Raw genomic sequence first — 24,513 nt, forward strand, 5'->3', positions numbered from 1 at the left:
ATCACAGAATGAAATTACAATAATTTTGTTTCCATTCAGTATTGTTTCTAGCCTGAAGCAATCTTATATGTATTGCACATTTCATTGGAACTTGAATCCTTCATAGATTTTCTTTTAATATCTTATATTCTAATTTCTATAATTTTATACAAGCCACGCAGATTCTGGATTTATAGAATTCTGTTTTATTACTTCAGTAATGAGATTCTGAAAACAGAAATAAAGGTTTCTTTATGCACATTTCTGTTCTCATGGATCATTAGCTTTTTCTACTGTCCTATTTGTAAATTTAGTATCATCCACAGAATTCAGAATGCTAAAAAGATGGAAAGATAGTATTGCGCAGAACTACAATAGTAACCTTTTAGTACGTCTCTTTAATAACACATTGCAATTGTTCTAAAACCCAAACTTCACAGCTGCACTAATCTTGCTTTCAACAGTATTCATGAGAAGAAAAGCACTATAAAGGCAAACCATTAAAGGTAGCTGATATAGCCCTCCAGGCAGCCAGAACTAAGCAACCAGATAGGGAATGACCAGAATTGATTTACTACTAGATTTATTACACCATGACTTTTTCTAGCACTCTTCTTAGCTCTTTCTAAACAGTCTTACAGTATTTGTTATTGAGCAGAATATATATATCTTATTTCCTTCAGTAAGTCCACATTTTAATAGTGCTTTATCTTTTTTCTTTGTTTAGTAATCATAAAGTATCTGGCATATTTCTATCTGATTGAATAAACTGCGAAGTAATCTCTCAGGGAAGTTAACTCCAGCTGTAAACTAGAATTTGATTAATTCAAACAGTTAATTATCATTTTGTTTGATGTCCAAACACAAAACTAATGTGTTTGTTTAGAAATTGCATTGGAACTGCACCAAAAGATTTTTTTTTTTTTTTTAAATTAAATAATCCCATCCAATAATGAATATAACTTTCTGTTATACCTAATCTTCAAAATATTGCTTGGAGTGGAATCTTTCCAAAACGGGAGTCAGCACTGCAACCAATTTTCAAAGCACCTCAAAATAATAAATCTCATGCTTGTACTCATTCATAGATGGTGAAAAGCACCAGACTACAGTGTTTGGAAATAACACTGAATATGGGTTGTTTTTACAGTCAATGTAATCAGCTGGTTCGATGGTCACTACCTCACAAATGTGTTCTCTTGAATTTGACTTCCTGAAAATACATGTGAAAAGTAGGTAATTACATTGTATTTATAAATGGGGATCATCTTATGTTAGAACAGGCAGGAGCAACACTCATTACAGATAAACATTTCAACATGAACTGCTGCAAAATGAGCACACATGATATTACAAATGAGGAACAACAAAAGGAAGGAAAATGAAAATGAAAAAAAGGAAAAGGAAAAGGAAATATATCCCATGAAGATCTTCCCTGTGTACACAGTTTTGTTAAGATTACTGTTAGAAGACTATAAAATTCTGTCTACGCACTTGCAGATATATGAAAACACTTGATAGAACAGAAAAAAAGAGATTCAAAACTAATCAAACAGCCATGGGAAAAAAAGCTTTAAGACATGAAGTATATATTAGCATACATAAAAAATATATATATATATATAATTTTAATTTTGACTGCAAGGATTAAATGAACCTTATTTAAGATCAGCCTACATATAAGTTTTCTGCTACAACATAAAACCAATATATTCAACCCACAATATTTCACAATTCATTCTTTTTCAAAACCCACTGCTAAATCTTTAAAATGGTAATGCTTTCTAAATTTTAAAGGTTAAAACTTTGCTTTTAGTGATGTTCCTAAAGCACTAACACCTATCAAGCAGTTCAGGTAATTAAAGTTCAATCTCATAAACACAGTACATCTTAGGTAATGATCTTCATTATTCTATGAGAAATCACTGCAGCTGAGAAATACACATTTTGATATACATATACATACACATATACATTTCAGTATACAAATGGAAATGTCAGTCAGACCATATTTGTAAGCTACTTACTTGTATAAGTGAGCTGAAATCCTTGGTCAGTATCAGATCCATTGGTATTAAACTCTATCCACAAATGATTAGATGTGCTGTTTAGGATAACTCCCATCATGTCATTTTTGGTGAAGGCTCCCAGTGAGCGGGAAGAACTGTCTTTTCCATCATACACCTTGTAGAAACAAAATAATAGTATGAATAGTATGAAACTGGACATCTGAATATTTGAATCTGAATATCTGAAAAACTTTATATAACAATTCCAATGTTAGCTATGCATTGGAAAAATCTTGTGTATATATCATGTTAGCAAATACATTTTTTAGTTATGAAATTCAGTGAAATACAAAATATTGTCACCCTTAAAGTGTTTTATAGCTTTTTTTTTCTTTTTCAGTTTTGTTAGTTCATCTTGAAGGAAATTAACATTTATACACAACTCTGTCTTCCAAAGTTTCATATCTTCACATTATTTCTCATGATAACTCACAAAGGTTAATAGAAGTATAATTTCTAAAATCACTATTGAAGTAAAGCTGAAAGAGGCAAACCCCATTCTGCTTTGTTCTTTCCTGCCTGGAGATATCGAAAAGCAGAACTGAAGTATTAAAGTCAATATATCACTTTTTATTTCAGACTCTGAGCCTGCAACGTCTTTTGTTTTACTGTAGGTTTTAACAAAGAAAGATAGGTCTTCAAAGAAATATGTGAGTCTCTTTCCTAACTAAGTGCAGAGATGTTCTTATTTACTAGGTTACTTTATCTAAAAATGTCAATAGAGGACAAAAATAACAATATTATCCCCTGTCATTTTTCAAATCCTAGAATGATTAAGAATGTCATTTTGACTGTTCACCAATACAAGACAAGAACGAAGAGCTGGTATTGATTAGAGAATGGAAAATTACTTTTGCTTATTGGAAAACCTTGAAAGACATGAAGTCCCAAAGTAGTCCTCTGTAGTTTTTTGTCTCAAAATGAATTTAAAAACCTGATTTCTTCTTTAATTTAATTAAATCACCTATACTTTCTTATGGAAAAATAGACAAATACAAATTGTGTTTCACACTCCCAAGACATGTAACACTCATGTGGATTCTTCTGCAAAAGTAATGAATCTGAACAGTTGGTTTCTAATATGAAGTGAAAGATAATTTACTCTGACCACAAATGTCCTACAGTGATTAGATATTTAAGTTGCAAAAACAGTAAACATCTAAGATCTGGATCTTCATCTCTTCATTGTCAGATCTTGTGGCATACAATAAGGATTTATCTTAATTCCAAACAGAAGTCAGTGACCCATTTAACAATCTAAATTCCTGCATTCAAGTCACAGAAACTTCTTCCTATTTTAATGTCCAGCTAGACGTAAAAACAAAATTTAGAAACCCATCTTTAGAGATGATGAACAATTGCAACTACATTTATGGATGATAACCAACTGTTAGAAGCAGAGCTATCTTCCCAGTGTAGAAAATACCATTATGCCATCAACTTGTTAATGTCTTAAAAGAAGCCTCATTCAAATCAAGTGCTGCCATTAACAAAACAAAATAATAAAAACAACATGCATAAAGATTTTTTAATATGAAAGCACAAATTTAGTTTCATAAATATACACAGACGTAAATAACAACATTCCTTCAAAGAAGCTTCTGAACAATAATAAATTGTACTAGCCATTGTTAGAACAATACATGTTGTTCTTCTTACTAAGGCAAAGATTGTCTTATATCAGGACACATAGACGAGTCCATGCAAGCCACAGTCCATTGTAATTAACACATACTTAGCATACACCTCTTGGCAGAAATGACTTCAAGCTGTGCTAGCAATATTCAAAAAAAAAAGCCTCCAAACTCCTACCACTGTCCTGGGCCAGAACTATAGACCTATCTCACTGATTGATTGCACTTTATTTACCAGAGCTGGAAATCTATTTTATAAAATAATTATTGTATAAAATAAAATCTCATCATATACTATGCAGAAAAAACAGATATATTTTACTTTGTTTCAGAGATTTACAAGTTTCAATGGAATAATGGACTTTAATTGTAATTACTAGTAAATGCTATCTGTATTAAAATAAGTGATTTTCACTTGTTTTTAAAAGACAAAAAAATACTATGAATAACTACAATTGTTCCTTAGACATCCTGCTCCAATGGTGTTCTACCTCACTGACTTTACAGATACTCTTGATGCGTGAGGATCAGCAAATTAAATCATATTCTCTCTCAGTATTAATCCAGATACAAATGCAAATGTCATTTTATGAAATAAAAATAAGAGGAATCATGTGAAAGCAGCTGTAAAAAAGCAGAGACTATTTTTAACTGGTAACACTTGTCCTCCTGTTACTAACATTACAGACAAAACACGGTACATCTCTATTCTACTAACTGAAACTACCAGTGAACAAATAACAAGAATTGAAGCTCAACCATCCATATTGATAACTTCTTTGAATTGTCCCTGTAAAAGTTTTGCTGCAAGCCAGGCTGCATTTTCCCTAACAGTTCTTGGTCACAATTTGGCGATTAGTGTGGGCCAGGACTATTCCCAATAGGCAGCTTGTGTGCAACCACTGTGTTCTGATGTATGGAGGAGATACGCCATGTGTGACTGCCTCCAGAGCCAGAAAACATTAATAACTGGTATAGACATTGCCACTATAGGGCACATGCTTAATTCATGTACGAGAACCAATTTCAAATATAACTCACAATTACCAAGTACTATTTTCTGTGCCATGGAACAAACTCAAAGATATTTGGCCACATGGCTTCTGAAAGACATGAAATTATACCCTGGTTTTAGTGTTGTCTCTAAAAAATTAATGGTGATTGCACGATAAAGATATCACCAAAAGAAACCATTTTAAAGAATTAAAAAGTTTCAAGTGGTCATTGAAGTAGAAAGATGAGGAATCTGAAGTGTCAGTCAGAAAGAATAAGCTTTAAAATACTCAGCTGACCCAGACACTCAGCTTAGCTATTCACCTCAGAATGGTGCCTCTGTTTCTATCTCTTTTAGAAATATTTCTATTTTTTTAGAAGTCAGAAGTTCTGACTTCTTTCCCCCCAGTTCAAGTTTAAACCTTACTACAGCTATAGGAAGCTTTGCCCATAAACCTTACTACAGCTATAGGAAGCTTTGCCCATAACTTACAGTCATTACCCTGGCAATACATTGCAAGTACTCTCCTTGAAATCACTTATCTTGCCCCTTCCTCATGTACATAGCCTTATGTCAGAAACACTTTTGAAAATTATATTATTCCCTATGCGCTACTTAACTTCAATATTTAGATGACTTTTCAGTTCATACTTGTGCCAACAGCAAACCTAGTTAAACACACACAATTGAATCTGGTTTTACATTTTAAAAGCATGTAGGAGACAGAGCACAACTCTATGCCAGAGCAGGAGACAGACACAACTTGATTGTTCACACAGTATTTATTGTTAGTACATCCTTGGCACTCATTTAATGCAGGCCTACTACCACCCTCACAAATCTTTTCTGAGAAAATGTTAGCCCAGGAGATGCATAGGCCAGGGACTGTTTCCAAGAGGAGGTTTAAGTGAACCACCTTGTTTTGTAAGATTAGAGAGTTTAATGTTATGGATGTATTCAAACTGTAGAACTTGGCCTTGGGGGCAGTAGAGAACAATCGTGGCATTGTTTAGTGCACTAAGATAAATGAAGCCAGGACATTCGGGATGCTCCATTTCACCTAAGTATTTGTGAGGAACTGAGAGGTACATGCTTGCTCTGCTGCTAGGTTGAAAATACGCAGGTGAGAAGAGAGGACAGTGCTACTGTTATTCATGAGGTAAAATCTCCCAGTAACGGTGCTAATGTACATGTATCTGCTGTGGGATGTAAAAAGATACCTGAAGGAGAAGTAAATGCTGGCTAGATTTTCTTAAAATCCAGTTTCTCTTTCTGATAATAAGAATAAATTACTTATAACTAAACTCTGCAATTTTCCTTAACTGTAGAGATCTTTATGGTATAAAGTCTTTTCAAAGGGAAATGTTTTTAAAATAGTGCTTTGATGGTTTGAGAAATAATTCCCATATAGCTTCCTGACATTGTTATGTATCTTCCTATATATGTTCCCAAACTTTTGTATTAAATCCTCATGGAATTCTTTGCCATCTTACCTCAAATAGTGATATTACATACTTTGTACGACATTTGTGGAGCACTGACCTTGGCATTGACAGGATTGTTTCTCAGATGGTTTTCTTTTTCCCCTCATTGCTCTCTCTCACACACTGCTGAGCAGCATTTTTTACCTTTTCTCAAATATGTTTCCCAGAGGCGCCTTCATCTCAGCTGCTGTGCCCACAGCCATGCCCTGCAGTGAGGCCACTGGAGCCATCTGGAACCTGCTGTGTCCAGCACAGGGCAGCCCCGGCCTCTCCTCACAGCCCCCAGCCTCTCCTCTGCAGCCCCCTGGCTGCCAGCACTGTGCCACAGATGCAAAATGCAATACTATATAAGCACATATCTTCTTAAAAAGTAGAAAGATATTCAGTGGGGAAAACGTTCTGTGGTTCAGCACAAGGTTTATAAATATTCTGAAGATTCAGTGCATCCCTTGCAAGCTGCTTGAAAGGCAAAGTCTTGGGGCTTTCTTCTGTGCAAGCACAAGATAATGTCTGGTGATTATACCATATTTTGCTCATATTTATGTACATAGAGGAAAGAAAGTAAACTTCAGAATTCTGCATCTCTCTCAAAGCTTTGGGGAAGGTAAGCTTGTGGAGAGCGTTATAATTTCCCAGTTGCTCAGATTGTAGATCTGGTCAGAGTACATTAAAATTTATTTCTGTCACACATGCGGAGATCTCCCTCACAGACAAACCACAAAAGAAAAGGGAAGAGACTAGACAGTACGTATTTGCCTAAACCATGCTATATGCAAAACAAGCATTCGCAGTTAAGATACAATTCTGAACCATCTTAGGGAACTAAAATAAAATAGCATGTTAGCTGAGAGTGAACTCATCCATGCTGAAAAATGAGGTGCTGTAGTCCCTATGGTATCTCCCTTTTTCCTAACCCATATTAAAGAGACAAATTTCCTTGGGGAAAAAGAAAAAAGATAAACTACTTCTTTACACAGTACACAGTGAACTTTCAGGATTTATTGTCGCAGAACAGGTATGTGGTATCAACTGATCTAAATGGCTAACAAAATTAAAAGACAATAGATCCATAACACATAATGAACAGAACAGACAGTAAAATGTGGTCTAACTTAACCCAAAAGCTATGGATGCTGGGGAAACCTACAGGAAATGGAGCACAGACAAGTGGTCAGGCTTGCTTATTTTACCCAAATAATACCTTCTATTACCATTATCAGAGAAGGAATACTGAGCTAGATGAACCATTTGGATCAACTCAACTAGGTTAAGTTTCTAAGATAACTGGCATTGTTTTGGAAAACAAAATTCTTGCTGGCTTCCTCTGCTAGATTGCTAGAGTGTTCTCTGCTTTCAGATAGCAGATTTTAAATAATCACAAAGTCTCTTCATAGTGATAATCAAACAGTCAGCATCATCTCCTGATGCATGACAAAAGCATTTCTTTCAGTCTTGAAGGACATCTTACATAGAATAGCTTAAAAAAAATAAGAAGTTGCACAGACAAGTTTATATAATCTGAACGCTAGTGATACCTTAGCCAGGCTGTCACTAATATAAACAAAGCAAGAACAAACCCCCAGACATTAACATTCAGTTGTATGCTCTATTTAACCTTCAGCACATTTTCAGTCAAGATTTTGGCCTGCTCCAATTGGCAGTCTTCCAGACAATGTCTGGGTAATGTTTGGGAGCTTGCATAGATCAAGGGCTGATTCCCATGGAAATATATACAAGCACATCCCGGCATGGGAGTGGAGACAAAATAGACATTAGTTCTATAAATGCAGGCTATGGAGAGGCTATGGAGGAAGAGAGTTTAATTGTGTAGATGGAGATTGTGCTGTGCTATTTGCTTCTTATCTAGAGAACAGGCCTTGCAGTTCAGACATAGCCATAATTTTGCCTTTGCTTCCTTTGGATCCTCAGGAGTAATATGCTAACAGATTTATTAAAGAAGAAAGAATGTGACAGATTGCCCTGAACAGCTTTCTCTCCAGCAAAGCTTTCTTACATCTCCAGGGAATAGCTCTAAGTACGCTTGACATAACTCATGAAAAGTTCTGAAGAATAACTGAGTTTCTTAAATGCTTGTTTAGGGTTTTCTAAGATATTTTTTTTTATTGCTGTTCAGGTAGTCTCTTAAATTGTTTATAAACTACACACGTGCAAAGCTTCTCAGAGACTTAAGTACAGTATCAAAACAGTTCAGTGGTCAATTAAGTTCTTCTGTGTCTGCTGCAACTATTCATGGTTTTGTGGGATCTATTCTACCAAACCATGGAACGTGGAAGCAAAGGACAATATAGACCACATGTTTTGCCCACCTACTCAATTTTCATCGATCTAAAATGAAACCTACAGGCTAATAGAATCATAGAATATTCTAAGTTGGAAGGGTTCCACAAGGATTAAGTGCAACTCCCAGCTCCACTTAGGATCACCTAAAAATCAAACCATGTCTAAGAGCATTGTCCAAACACTTCTTGAACCCCAGCATGCTCAGTGCCATGACCACCCTGGGAAGCCTGTCCCAGTGCCCGACCACCCTCTCAGTGAAGAACCTTTTCCTGACACCCAGCCTGACCCTCCCCTGTCCCATCTCCATGCCGTTCCCTCGGGTCCTGTCGCTGTCTCCAGAGAGCAGAGCTCAGCGCCTGCCCCTCCGCTCCCCTCGTGAGGGAGCTACAGGCCACTGTGAGGCCTCCCCTCAGCCTGCTCTGCTCTGGGCTGAACAAACCAAGGGACCTCAGCTGCTCATGCGTCTTGCCCTCTGGACCCTTTACCATAGAACTTGCAGTGTTTCGTACACAAGCATGAAGACCTTTATTATCAATGATTTGTGGGTGAAGATGGGGGAAGTGCTGTTCTTTTAACTGCAACATTCTAATACTGTTGGTGATTTTTAAAGTTTTGCTTAATTCATGGTTTGATCCAGTCTGTACTTGCTACAAAGAACAGTATAGTAACAAAGATATGAATGTCTGTATTAGGAAAGACAGTACTTAAAGAGAAGCCCCTCCCCCCTTTTTTTTCCTTTGATTTTAAAATACTCACACATTTACATAAGGAGACTCATCCGATGGAATAATAGATAAAAGCATGGTAAACAAAATTTGCTCTATAATAATGATTTCTTTAAACTACTGTGGGAAGTGCAAATAAAAAATAGTACAATCAGGTTAGAAATACAGACAATTTTTTCTAACATGCTAAATGGGTTGCTGTGATATCCCCAGATAGCAAGTTGCTAACTGAATTCAGCGTCCTCAGTGATTTGAAGTATCAATTAACTCTGAAAAATTAGAGATATAAACTTGAAAGAGTAATTTAATATATGCTCAACACTTCAGATGAATGTCATGTTTTATTCCCATACAAGAATGCAGCAGCCATTATTAAAAAAATATGTATTATGAACATACTGTAGAGAAGTATATGTTAAAATCTGTTCATATTTAGGATATGTTTCAAACGTTAGCTACAGAGTAAGAGTGAAAGAAAGAAAACCAACTTCTTTAAGTACTGCTTTAGTCAATATAACAGAATCACAGAATGGTTGAGGTTGGAAGGGACCTCTGTATGTCATCTGGCCCAATCCCCTGCTCAGGCAGAGACACCTGGAGAAATAAAATACACCTAGAGCAATTACAATAATCTATATTAGCTGGCATCTTTGTATTCAAATGAGAAAATTCATTAATTTGAAAGAAATGCCCACTCCGTGCAAGATAAATAAGAGAATAAAAATGTACTGATAATGTACCACCTGCAATTAAAAACTGTCCTTTTTTAAGCAATCCCACAGCTTCACTTATAAATATTCTTCTGAACAGAAAATAATATTGACACCTTAGTTTTCAAAATTCAAGTTTACATTTTAGGTTTTCTTTTTACATTTACATCCAGTGTAAATGGCCTAATATTTCTATAAATACAACTGAACTTTTAATGTCACCTATATTCAGACAGAACATACGTTCAGTGTGGGAAAGTGAAATGAAGATAAAGATATTTGGTATTAAATACTGAGTCATTCATGTAATGTGAATGTTGAGCATGATAGAAAATGAAATAAGTTTTCTTTTTACCTTAACAATATCTCCCTCACGCAGCTGAAAACTCCTGGCTCTAAGATGGATCCCTTTTCCAGCCTCTGTTTCAATTTTATAGATACATTCATGGTTGTTGTCATAATTAGATGGAAAATTTGGAGACAACAACGTTCCTTCATTTCCAGAGACAGTTGCTCCACATTCAGCTAAAGGAGACAGACACATTAAAAAAAAAGGAAAAAAAAGGAAAAAAAAGAAGTGAATTATCAATTTCAAGAAAACGTACGTTATTTTCAGTAATATTTAGTCTCTATGAAAACTCTAACTTGCTATGACTATCTAGGAAAAGTACGTTTCCACTGGATTTCATCTACAGGACAAACACCTAAAAGCCCTACCAAAGTTGCTATTTCCAGCATTTCACTGGGTAAATGTGCACTTAGGTGCTTTTATCTAGTTCCCTTTACCTCTAATTTACTCCTTGGTCCTCCCATTAGGCTAACCTATAACGCAGCTCAGCCAGATTCCATAGAAATTAGAGGTTCTGTTGAAATACATTTATTGTGGTAACATTTCAAATAAGTGTAACATTGATTTCACCTACTTGCCTGCACAGCTTTTACAAGTACTAGAAAAAGCAGACAATAATCTTCTCAGATAAAGCAGTCTGGCAATAAATCAAAAGAAGTCACATTTTTTTCCACAAAGTAAGAAAACAAACAAAAAAATATAGAACAAACCAACAGTTACTGATATTAGTCAGCATCAAGCAGACAGCTCCCTTCCTTTCCAGGTAAAAGGTAGGTCAGTCTTTTTCACAGCCACCTGTAGTAAGAACTGACACTTTCAGGAGTAGAAGTGTTTGTCATTACTTCCCAGTAAAGAAAAGAAATATATAGAAAGAGTGGTGTGTTTCAGGCTGTGGGCTCAGTTTGAATTCCAAATAAAGACTAATAAAATTATTTCAAATGTGCAATGTAAATTTCAGCACATAAATGAACACACTGAAAGAGACAGAAAAGAATATTGATATACTGTTCAAAAAAAAAGAATTCAAAATGCTTAAAAATGGCATAAAAATGCCTTCTAAAACCTCTAGTCAATATATTAATCTACAATTTTTAAGACTGACTAATATTTATGCTTCATTGTTCAATCTAAGGATAAAATATATTACGTAAAATTCAGATTTTGACCTAAACATCATTCAGACCTTATTCAGAGTTTGGCACAAACCTGTTATAACAATTAACACAAGAACACATAAATGTGTAATAATAAACCAAAAGATACATTTTACAGAAGTGGTAACTGGTAATTTTTTTTTAATGTACATTTTAAATAGACTTTTAGGGCTCATAGGACATTCAAGATATTCATTTTTGGAAGTGTGAATTTTACAATTTTAGAATTGTAAATTTTTTTTTTTTTAAGAGAAAACTTTTTTTTTTACAATAATTTTGAAAATACAGTGTAAAGATACAGCAGAAAAATCAGAAACTAATTCTTTTAAACATATTCAGGGAGTAATGCATGTTTCATATTTATATATAAACTATCTAAAAATCTTACATTTAAATTTCAGAGGCCTTGACAGACATCAAAGTTACGTGCTTTTGCTTTTGAAAAGGTCAAAACCAGTGAATTATTCTGTACTTCTTCCCTTCAATAAAATTGAAGAAAGAAAGGAAGAAGCAGAAGGAGAAGGAGAGGGAAACTGGGAGGAATGCATGAAATGGGGGAAGGAGGGAAGGAAAGATGAAAGGAGAGAGAAAGGAATTTAGGAAGGAAATAGTCTTATTTCTGCTCTACATCTGGGCTCTCCTTGGGCAAGGTGAAGAAGGAAATCAAAAAGGATCTGGCTCAGGATCCTTGATTTAACGTGTAAGTTAGAGATCATTTTCTATTTAAAAGTAGACCTTCATGTTCTCTTCCTTAGGTCACTTTGACCCTGAGCTGCAGTATATCTGATAGGCAGAAGAGCGTTGAAAGTTAGTCCCTGCCACAAAACCTCAGATAGCTGAACTGTTCCTTAATGGGACAGTCTAAAGTCATTTTACATTGTTTAAATGTTGCAAAGAATATTAGAAGACTGACAAATGAACTAGATACTATGATACTTCTTTGGTAAAGGATCTCTCAAATATGGGATACTACTACATATGGTTACATATAAATATCTGTATACATTTTTTGTGTGTGCATGTACATATGCATATGTAACTCTTTTTTAATTGACTTTTGGGAAGAAAGTGAAGTGCCTTATGCCCTAAGGACTTCAATCAAGTATTTTTATAACCATCCCTGCACACTGGAATCCATAACTGCGCCAGGGTTTAGAAACTCTGAACAGCATCCACGAACAATATGCAGCATGTGTCAACAGGAAAAAGGCATGCAGTCAAAAGGCATCTCTCCCCCTTTAGGCCCTACTATTCTACTCAGCAATACAGGAAATACCATGTGGGTTTTTTGTTTGGTTGGTTTGTTTTGTTTTAAAATATTTACAGTAGAAGGTACTGTTAAAAAGAAATCATACAGTAAACACATGCAGCCAGAACGTATGACACCTAAATTCAATTCACTTTTCTACCTCTGGGAATCCAAACACGCATCTCCTACAACTTCTAATTCAGACAAATTAATTAGAAAGTGAGCAAATGTTGGCTAACCTCTTTAGCACAATGGGTAGGGCATTAAACAAGGGAGGAGAAATACTTCAAGGAAATTCATGCATTAAACAGTTAGGAAATAATATTTTGAAATGACCCATTCACTGTTGCCCTGTGACTACCAAACTAGTAGACTTGAAAAACATACTCACGTTCACTTCCATTTTCATTACCTCCAAAAAATCTTTAATTCTTTATGCAAAATGGAAAAAAAAAAAATCGTCTTTAGCCACATTGGCAAGATCATTCTGCTAGGAGGTATCAGTCATCATTTAACATTCTTTTGCAGAAATGAAATGAAACCAGATCTCTTACATTCTCGATTAAAGATCGAACTATGAAGTTTTGAGTAAGGAAGAGATATGGCTTATCCACTTATGGTAATTTAAAAATAATAAAAAAAATGCCAATCACTTCTGAAAGATTTAATGCAATGTTCCTTATCTAGCACATGTGCTTTATGAGTAACTACTGATTTTAGCACCTCTAGTTAAACAGGCAAATCTTATCAGATGATTCTGAAAGAGCTCTTTGTTTCTTGGCTGCAGAGGACTTCCACTGTCTTTCACATCACTATTTTACTTCAACACCTTACAGGTTCCTTTTGCCCACTCCCTGGGAGAATGATCTGCTTCCCAAGCCCATACAAATGAAATAGAAGAGACTTCTTACGTTCCCTGCATATGAAAAACAAACAAAAAAAAAAACCATTTCTCCTTGTATCTTCATTTATTAAGCACTGAATTACTGTGTTCTATGTAAATAGTATTTTCAGGACTAGGTCCTCCAGGTGTAGCCTTTTAAAAAAAACATATTTCATACTGCTCTTTGTCAGATTATATGATGTGTTAAACTAGTGTAATAGTGTGCATATGAATGCAATTTAATAAATTAATAACTGCATATGATAAACTTTAAAAAATGCTGTAACACAGATGTAGCACTTAAATCACACACACAGAATCATCTAGGTTGGAAGAGACCTCCAAGATCACCCAGTCCAACCTCTGACCTAACACCAACAAGTCCTCCACTAAACCATATCACTAAGCTCTACATCCAAACATCTCTTAAAGACCTCCAGGGATGGCGACTCAACCACTTCCCTGGGCAGCCCATTCCAATGCCTAACAACCCTTTCAGTAAAGAAGTTCTTCCTAATATCCAACCTAAACCTCCCCTGGCGCAACTTTAGCCCATTCCCCCTCGTCCTGTCACCAGGCACGTGGGAGAATAGACCAACCCCCACCTTGCTACAGCCTCCTTTAAGGTACCTATGGAGTGCAATAAAGTCGCCCCTGAGCCTCCTCTTCTCCAGGCTGAACAAGCCCAGCTCCCTCAGCCGCTCCTCGTAAGATTTGTTCTCCAGACCCCTTACCAGCTTCGTCGCCCTTCTCTGGACACACTCGAGCACCTTGATGTCCTTCTTGTAGCGAGAGGCCCAAAACTGAACACAGTACTTGAGGTGCAGCCTCACCAGAGCCGAGTACAGGGGGACAATCACTTCCCTAGCCCTACTGGCCACACCATTTCTTATGCAAGCCAGGATGCTGTTGGCCTTCCTGGCCACCTGAGCACACTGCTGGCTCATATTCAGGCAACTATCAACCAGTACTCCCAGATCCTTCTCTGCCAGGCAGCTGTCTAACCACTTATCTCCCAGCCTGTAGCAGTACTTGGGGTAAAATAAATTATTTTCTTTCTACAAGGAACAAAAAGAGCAGGTCGTATCCGTGATGGACACACAAACAGTAGAGCTCCTTGCAGAGGACTTAAGCACAGAGACCAGAGCCAGAAAAAAAAAAACACCCTAATCTCCTTAATAGCAACCATGTGCTCAGTTTCACATGTTGTATAAGACAGTAAAAGTTAAAACAACCTGATTGAAAATCAAAAAGGCCAAGGGGAAGGGAGAAGTTCATGCTGATGCCATTTTACACAGCTGGGAAAAGCAACATTCTCCATGTTAAGGGAAGTTTCATTTTCTTATCCCTATATCTTTCCCTTTATTCCACAAATCCCACTGAAAGTGAATGTATTTAAAACAATTTTTACCACTTGCATTGGCTTGCTGGTATTAAACTTTCTCAGTAAATTTTCCCAGTAGTTTTTCCCAGTTTTCATAGTACTTAATTTCATTAAGACCAGCCATAATCTTGCCTGGTCTTTATCTGCATGAAAGTTCTGTAAAAATGATAAACAATGAATCTAAAGGCCACCAAAAACAAAACATGGGCAGCCAACATTAAGCAACCCTTTTACTGCCATACAGGACTGTCCAGATTCGAAAGGAGATTATGGTTAATGTTACTAACAGCAGCTACAAACCTAAGAGAATTAATATACAGATGTCTTCATCCATCATGAGTGTAAAGAAGGCGTGAAGAAAGGTTTGAGCTAATTCCAGTTGAAATGGTTTCAGTTACTTATTTGGCCGTATTATCCTTTCAATATTCAAAGCTGAAGCAAAGGCACAGGAACTGTTGCTTCTAGAAACAGCCCAGCTCTCTGTGCTGGGCTTTGCACACTGCTGAGCTAAGCCAGATAAACAAAACCAACACAGCTGCTGCTCATCCTGCTTGATTTCTACTTTTTTTGCTTTGCCCCGCCCCTTTCCCAGGTAATTGGTTGGGTGCCAGGTGGGCCTAATGGCATATAAGCTGCAGGTGTCCTACCAGAGAGCTCTTTCTGTTGGAGCTGCTTTTTGGGGGTGAGTGCTTTGTTTTTTCCTTCAGCCACTTGCAGGGTGCTTTAGGTGGGTCACAGTGTAAGGGCTGATGTGTTTCCAAGTTGAGGGAGGTAAGCATGTCTTTTTGAGGTAACAACTAGTAGGATCTTTTAGAGTAAAGCAAGCTATGTAGTAGTAGGTGCCTTTACTGCATGCAGTTCTTCTTCAGGTGAGTAATTTTTAGAGCATGCTTATGGATAGGAAGATGATGTTACTTAGCGTGTTTGCTTTGTGGTTCTAGGTCTCCTATGATTTTTGCAGAATTATGGGGCTTACTGTGAATGTGACCTTATGCCTTCACCTGTGTGTCAAATACTGTCAAAGTTACAACCTTGGTGTTAAAGTGATGGAGCAGGGTTTAGGGGAAATGTATCATCCAAGCTCCCTGTGCCAGTGAGTATCTGAAAACAGTAGACGTATACACGTAAGGTGTAGTCTTTTTCAGGACTAGGGATAGTTTCTTATATTTCTGGAGCTTTTTTTCTGCTGTTTTGCTGGCTGTAGAGTCTTTATGATGCAATACAGATTCCTTCTTTATTTTGCTTTCTTATTATGCCTGTTTCTGTAGTCATCTATTTTTTTAAATTCTGTTTACATTTTTTAACTATCAATATGGTCAGTGGCACCTAAATCTTTAGATTAAACAGAAAAGACCCATTTGTCACTTTAATCTAAAATTTATCTCTATTTTCTTACATATTTTAAATGTATTTTGTGGAAAAAGCCAAAAAATGGGTAATCCATGAGATGTCTCAAAAGTCTGTTTTAAGCAAAAATAGACAAATAGAGAAAACTATAAAAAAATATGTAAAAAGATGAAAAAAATTTCCATTCAAAAGTATAGGAGAGATCTCTTTTGATCTAGAAAAGACATAGTGGGGTTGTCATAATTCTTGGACAGTTTTTTTGAGGCTGAGGGAGAAAAAAAAAAGTACATTATTGTAGAGGTAACATAAAATAACACCTACTGTGCTCTGACAGGGTCCATAAAATTAAGAGGTTGTTTTCATATTGAAGGGGTCCGTTTAATTGAAAATAGGCTATAAATAAAAAGTGAGGAAGATTTAAATATAAAACACTATTTAATCTGGAAAAGAATGAGATTCTAAACTTTGCAATAGCACTGAACACTTATGTTACCTCATATGAGATATTCAATGTGTTAATTCACATTAACTACCCCAGCTAATCTAGTTCCCTAATTTGAATGAGAACTACAAAAGAAACATTCAGATATTGGAAGGAAGGAAGATTTCCATTATAAAACATTAAATTTCAAGCATCTGTTTCTTAAGAACAGGAGATATTTTTCTGATGTTTTCAGTGAATAGCTGTGCATTTTTAGCTGAGGATGAAAAGCAAGAGATAATGACATTCTTTAAGAATATGCCCTTATTTATTCAGCAAAGTTGTGTTTTAATTGAATTGTAATGCATACTAATTTCATGTAGCTAATTTAAATAAAAATGTGCTCACAGTGCTACAGATGTTTGTACTTTTCTTTCTAAAAGAAGAATAGATTCACTAAAATCCAAACTTTCTACATAGTTTGGTTACTAGTAGGGTAAAAAGTTATTGTCATCACATCTAAATGGCTTGTTACATTGCTAAAACTAGCATATACCAAAACTAAATTTGTTCTGCACATATCAGTTACTGGTTCCAATTCCAATTTTTCACTTTTCAAATCTGCCAAACCATAAACATCTGCCAAATGGCAGTATCTAAAAGCCAATACCACTTAAACTTTTAAGAAAAAATCAATATAGCATTGAGTCCGTTTCAAAATGTGACAAGCAGATAAAATCAGATTAACCTAATTCATTATTACAACTTTTGAACCTTGAGTATTTTTTGAAGTTAATTTTATGTATTTATTATGAAACCTAAAATATTCACCTTAGTTATCCCCTAGGTTATCCCCTAGGTATACTATTAGTCAGTGTATACTACCTATAACTACAGCCAAAAGGTTTTAAAGGAGAAACTATATGCTTTTATTTTCACTACGTTTTCTGAGTAGTCTATTATAACCTTGCTGGGAACTGCAGCAGACTGGAAAATGCTACCTTATTAAGCTGTTCTTTCATTCTCTTGCAGTGAGAGCAATCCGCCTGGAATAGACAGTTGACCCCATTCTTTGTTCTTTTGCTTAATAAACTCACTTAAATTCCATTTACCACAAGTAACTTTTTTTTCCTTCTTTCATTGTCTTACTTTAAGTAGGATAAAAGGAAACTGTAGAAAGTAGATTTTTTTTGAAAATCATTGAACACTTCCTGAATATGAACACAGACTCCATAAAACAAACAATTCAGGGACTCTTGATATGCTTTGAAATACAGTTCATGTAAAAATGTAACAATAACTTTATTTAATGGAAAACTTTATTCTTCCATATGTCTTGCTAAAAGGTTTGAGAGGATTTTAAACAGATCTTCAATGCAGAGATCAAATAAAACTAGTATACTGACAGTTTAAAGGCTTCTCTGCCACCAAGCTCTTCTACTGAGTGCACAATATCTTTGTTGTATTTACAAAATGGTGCAGCAGTTGATAAAATGAGAACAAGTTGAGCTCAGACAGTTGATACTTCTTTGTGTTTCTATTGGACAATATTGTTACCCAGTAGGATGATCATCCAACATTATCACAAGGGCAAAGGGATCATGGATGAAGTGGAACCTGCCATCATGATCTGTCTTCATACAACAGCAAGAACTTAGGTTTTCTCCACAGGCATTGACTGATGGGCCTCTAAAGCCCATAGCTGTGCATATGACTTAAATAATATAGACATGATATGACTGCACTGAAGCACAGTTTCATGTACAAACTCAGGTGCAGTGCAGGGAGATGAAGCTTCTGATTAACTAGAATGCTACATCCAGCCAAGGTGCACATGAAACTTGCACAACACCTCTGCTGCACAGTGCCTTAACTTTTGTAATGCCCTTCATTTCCAGTTCTTCAGCCACTCTTTCACTTGTCTTTCACTTGTAAGCCCTGTGCAGGACACCTATGCACTGCTCTTGCTTTCACCTAGCACTGGTGAATTCTGAATCACTGTTATGCTGGGTTTCTCCTGAAAAGTGGCTGCCATGGACACTTAAACCATACTGTTCTTACCCCACTTCTCACTCCTTTGCCCTGTTGCTTTTAGCTTGTTTGCATCACTCCCAACCTGGTGGCTTTTAGCTTTTAAGTTCATATTGGAATAAAGCCTAGTAGATATGAGCAGATATTTTTGTTTGCTTGTTTTTAATACACAATAGATATTACACAATAATATACACAGCTTAACTACTAATCAGTTTGGAGCGCACACTATTCATTGCAACAGCTACCACCACCTTATTCAGGGGTAACAGCATCATAAACTACCTATGAAGAGCTTGAATGCCTCCAGAGATGGTGACTCAACCACTTCCCTGGGCAGCCTGTTCCAATGCTTCACAACCTTTCCAGTGAAGAATTTTTTCCTAATATCCAACCCAAATTTCCCTTGGTGTAACTTGAGGCCATTTCCTCTTGTCCTATCACTTGCTGCTTGGGAAAAAAAAAGTTATCCCCACCTCCCTATAACCTCCTTTGAGGTTGTTGTAGGGAGTGATAAAGTCTCCCCTGAGCCTCCTTTTCTGTAGGTTAAATAACTCCATCTCCCTCAGCCACTTCTCATAAGATTCGTTCCCTAGACCCTTCACCACCTTGGTTGCCCTTCTCTGGACATGCTCCAGCAACTCAATGTTACCTAAAAATTTAACAACTTAAATATGACAGCAGTTAAATAGAGTTCCTAATTACAGTGGATCCTGGATACATGCAGAACCTTAATATAATCTAAAGATTTATATATTCAAATACTAATGCTGTAAAATTTTCTGCTCATGAACAGCCAAACATAAATGAGAGCTCTCTTTGCCTAAACACTAGCTAAAAATCAATAGCAGTTTTCAGACTTAGACTTCTCAAAGGTGATCTAAAATTCAAATTTTATGCTACAGAAATTTTAAAGAAAACAATGAACGCCAGATCTCAAGGGTCTCAAAGAAATCCCCAGTACTATCCAGGCTAACAAGGTTCCCGCTTACGCTTCAGTCTCCATGGAAATTAACTCAATGCTACAACATGACAAAGTATCTTAATTATAATTGGTGATTTTGCAATTAATACTAACTAAACTGTTAAAAAGAAACAACTTCTTTAAGTATCAGCAATTTATTTTAGCACCCTATCATTAATTATTCCTGTATTATTTATATAGCAACTGAACATGATAAATTAACGTGATATTAATGTGAATATCAGTGAACAATACCTCAGTGAGTATTTTACTCAAAGTATAATGCACCATTAAAAATCAAGTGCCATGTAAAATTTAATAAAGGAGCAACACCGCTTAAGTATAAAATGGAAATATTTAGTAGCTGTTGTTTTCAGCTTAATTGTTGAAGTTTGTCACAGCTTGTTTTAGGAATACTCTATACAGTTGAAATGGTTAATGGGGGACAGGGAAGCAATGCAAGTTAAAAAGGGAGAGGAGAGGAGAGAATAACAACCAAAAAAAAAGAAACATAACCTCTTAAAGCTGAGCTTATTTTATTAATGTTATGCTTAAAATCTATGCAGTGCCTACCATGAAGGGCTACTTTGAATTGAACAAACCACTGTACAGATAATATTTTCATGATATATCCTACGTAAAATTTATCACCATTTCCTAGGGAGACAGTAAACAGAAAAAAACAGGCAAGTAGACAGAAGCAGCATGCAAATCAAGCAATGGAAATTAACCTTAAGACAATCTAGGAAAGGGAAGTTGAAGGACTAAGTCAAATTTTCCTACCCATTATCATGTGATGATCTAATGCCTAAATTCTAGAAGAGGTGACCAATGTGTTGTTATTTGTCTTCTTTATGAGCAGCAGAAAACAACCATCTCTAATAATAACGGTAGCTTTTCAGCCACTATGCTGAGTAGAGAGGCTAGGTAAAGGCCATTCACATCATTGAAGGTATTAAGCAGGTAAAAAAAAAACTCTTAAAATTTTGCTACTGGTTCAATTTTGCATTTAATGTTGCAGACAGAATCTGGAACAAACTGAATTTATTATTTTTTTTATCTAAACTTGATTTATAGCAAACCTCTATCTTCTGTGATCTCATAAACATACATTTATTGCATTATATTTCTCAAAACAAATCAAGCAGGGTGAACTAGAAATTTCTGAGATGTCTTCTGTAAAAAGAGGAAGTTCCTACACTCAGGCACTGTATCTGCCACTGTAAAGGTCTCTACAGCCATTTTTCTACCCATTGTCTTCAATAATTAGCGAATAGGAGATCTTTGGAGAGTATGAAGGAAAGAATGAAATGTCTCACCTCTTTCAGAATTTCATGACACACCATAAGAGAATACCAAAACTCGAAGGCTCATTCCTTACCTGTCAGAGAATCACTGTAAATAATAGTCACATTTCAAAAAGTATTTAGGAGATGATTTAGGTGTACATCAAATTCATGGATTCAAAACTACTCACCAGCCACCTATCTCTGGAAATGTGTATACTCACTGGGTATCTCTTGTTTAATGTCACATTTCTGCTATGGCTTATATCCTATCCACCTGCCAAGTCTGAGAAGATACTTGCTACTGATATTCAAAAAAAAAGCAGAGCATCATCTAACTTTCTCTCAGTGCTGACAAAGCTTTGCCAGTGTGCAGAAGAAAATATGAAATTCATGAGATTCAGGGAAAGAATTCTGCACTGCAGCGTGACAGTGAAATCTATGGACAATGGCACTGAGCTGGAAGAATGTATTTTCTTGGGGGGGGGGAGAGTTATGGGGGAGAGATAACGGAGTATTTTCTGGATTCTAGATCTACTTCTAGTGTTACTGGTTCATTGAATTACTATATTCAACTAAAAAATGAAATCACTTATAGAAATGTTTTCTGAGTCTTCCAATTCCTTTTTTTAACAATAGAACAACTTTACAATACAGAATGTTAGAAAGCTCCTGACTAATTTGACTTAAAGTAAACTGAAAAGTAAGAAAAGTATGATTAAAAGCACAGTCCTGGTTTTCTAGATGAGATGTAGGAAATCTGCCTTAGTAACATATTTCCCAGACAACTTCTGTGGTTCCTGTTTAAAAATTTATTGAAGACAACAAGACAGCGGTCAAAAACATGATTGCTATGGTCTCCTCTAGGCAGACTTTAGCCTCAGAATCAACAGATTTAGGAGACATTCCACCTCATTTCTGGACCCCAGTATTCACCAAGCTCCTGAGGTTGGCATATTTTTGGAGATAAGCAGAAGTGCGTAACTGCCTAAGAGCATTACTCTTGGCTCTGTACTCTAGGGGGACTAACTCACTAAAAGCTGGGTATGGCCTCAAGAAAAGTAGTCAACTGTGAAATGAAACTGTAACAGAATTGTATAATTATAGGTAGAGAAAAAAAAGAACTATTGCAGGAAGAATAATTGCGAAGAATATGTATCCACACCATTGTGCAATTGTCTTCATACAGCCCCAGAATAAATATAAATGTATATATACATTTTCAACTATGCAAAAGCAAGTGATAAAATGGGAATAAATTATATATGTGAAGTAGTGTCAATAACCATTCATAACCACAATTGGTTATCAAATGAATGTTTTTGAAAAATATATATTTCTAGAAAACAGTGGAATAATAATTTAAGCAATCATAACAACAAAACAACAAATAATAATACAAGATGAGATGTCAACAAAGGAGGAAAGGAAGATTGTTTTCTCTTCCTAAATCTCAACTAGACAAAAGATAATCAGGGAAGCTTGTCTGTACTCCAGTAGCTTGTTTTTTACCCACATAAAGGGATACCAGCAAACACAAAGGTAATTTTATATGATAATTAAATTCAGAAATAAATTTGGAAAATTAAACATAAAACACATACCTATTACAGCAATGTGCCAGGTGGCAATATCAACAAACTTATAGGTGACCCAGCTGTTTCAAAGTAGTACAAAACCACCTTTTGGTCAGTACTACCAAACCTAAAGATATGGGTTACTTCAGTGATATTTCTTCTTCAAGACAAAGTGCACATGTATTTTCCTAGTAGTCCTGTGCCAGGATTACTAGGAGAGTATTTTCACCTTGACAGCATCTATGGGAATGCATTCCTTATTCTATTAATTCTGTGCATCACACAAAATTACGCAGAAGCAGAGTGTTTCTCTCCATTTCCCTCAATCTCACATTCCTCTCAGTTACACTAAACTTTGAGGAAAGGAGTGAAAGAGGACACTATGAATGCACTTTTAGACAACGTATCCGAAAGAACAGTTACATAAAGGTAGCCATACAATCTTTTTCCTTCAAAAGACTGTCTGTGTCTTTTATACTGTGGATAACTGCAGAAAGTCCTTGCTGTAGGATACTTGGAGTCTTTTCAGTCACTAGATAAGCAAAAATCACAGGATAGCTCTTCCAAATGCAATGACTCTATGTAGAAATCCGGGAAATACTTAGTACTCTTGTGCAAAAAAATGATTGAAGTGTATCATCTGCAGATATCAACTACTAGTACATTTGACGGAGAAGCTGTCATTTTTACTTGAGTGCTTTTGAGTAAGTTCTTACAAGAAATGGTATTTCTTTGTGGATGACTCCACTACCTTTCTTTTTTTAAAAAAACAAATGCAGAATGTGAAAATTTCTGTGAGGAGATTGGCAATCCCAGTCTTTCTACTGTTAGTTTGAGGGGTGGAAAGGAAGGGATCCTCCTGAAAAGCCACATCATGACAATGTAAACTCAGAGGATTCAGCAGATAGCTAAAGTATGGAGAGTTGTTTCCACAGGAGAAAGTGTTCCACAAATGTACTGGTTTGGGCTGGGATATAGTTGATTTTCTTTGTAGAGACTCATATAATGCTGTGTTTTAGATTTAAGAAAAGAAGTGTTGATAAAACACCGATGCTTTAACTACTGCTGAGCAGTGCTTACACAGAGTCAAGGCCTCTGTTTCCCATGATGCCCCATCTGCAAGTGGGCTGTGGGTTCACAAGAAGCTGGGAGGGGACACAGCCAGGACAGCTGCCCCCAGATGACCAAGAAGATATCACATACCATATGATGTGCTCAGCAATAAAAGCTGGGGGTAAGAAGAAAGGAGGAGGAAGGGGGACCTTGGAGTTTGGAGTTACTTCCCAAGTAACTATTAAGTGTGATGAAGCCCTGCTTTCCTCAGAATTGCTAAACATCTGCCTGCCAATAGGAAATAGTGAATGAATTCCTCATCTTACTTTGCTTGCACATGCAACTTTTGCTTTATGTATTAAACTCTCCTTGTCTCGACCCATACAATTTCTCACTTCTACTCTTCTGATTCTCTCCCTCATCCCACTGGTGGGAATTGAGTAAGCAGCTATGGGGGGCTTATCTGCCTACTGGGGTTAACCCACAACAACAGCTCTACGAGGAAAAAAAAAAAAAAAAAAGAAGAATTTTAATCTTCTGAGATGAGGAAATTGGACACCACCTTGGGTAATTATCATTTCTGTTCTTTAAGCAGTAACAAGGGAGTCAACCCTAAGGCCGTGAACCTCCTCCACACTTTTTAATTATAAACAGCAAGGCTCTTTTCATCAGTAATTATAGTTTAAGTAGGTGGCTGTAGGCACAAACTGCTTTCAGGCCAGAAGGGAGAGGTCCTACTGGAGGACACAGAAATAGAGTGATGACCAAGATGGAAATTCTAGCTAGTTTTCAAAACTGATTATTACGAGCTAGAATAACGCTGTATAACCACTTGAGGTACATGGCTGAGATAAACACTAAAGTCATTCTAATTGAAAGTTCAGAATGTAAACAAGGAGAAGAGAGAAAAGGTTGACAT

The 24,513-nt window shown here is 36.1% G+C and overlaps 1 protein-coding gene across 1 annotated transcript in view; it reads right to left on the minus strand.

Annotated features, from left to right (window-relative positions):
- The window catches only part of CSMD1 (CUB and Sushi multiple domains 1), a 1,150,797-nt gene that overhangs the window by 234,114 nt on the left and 892,170 nt on the right, over positions 1 to 24,513 (minus strand). The window contains exons 22-23 of the mRNA XM_035542943.1: positions 10,252 to 10,421; positions 2,007 to 2,163 (exon numbers count right to left, since the gene is read on the minus strand). Of these exons, the coding sequence (XP_035398836.1) occupies positions 2,007 to 2,163; positions 10,252 to 10,421 (327 nt within the window). The remainder of the gene's footprint in view (positions 1 to 2,006; positions 2,164 to 10,251; positions 10,422 to 24,513) is intronic.

The sequence above is a fragment of the Cygnus atratus genome, chromosome 3 (genome assembly GCF_013377495.2).
Source record: "Cygnus atratus isolate AKBS03 ecotype Queensland, Australia chromosome 3, CAtr_DNAZoo_HiC_assembly, whole genome shotgun sequence".
In the NCBI taxonomy this organism is placed as follows: Eukaryota; Metazoa; Chordata; class Aves; order Anseriformes; family Anatidae; genus Cygnus; species Cygnus atratus.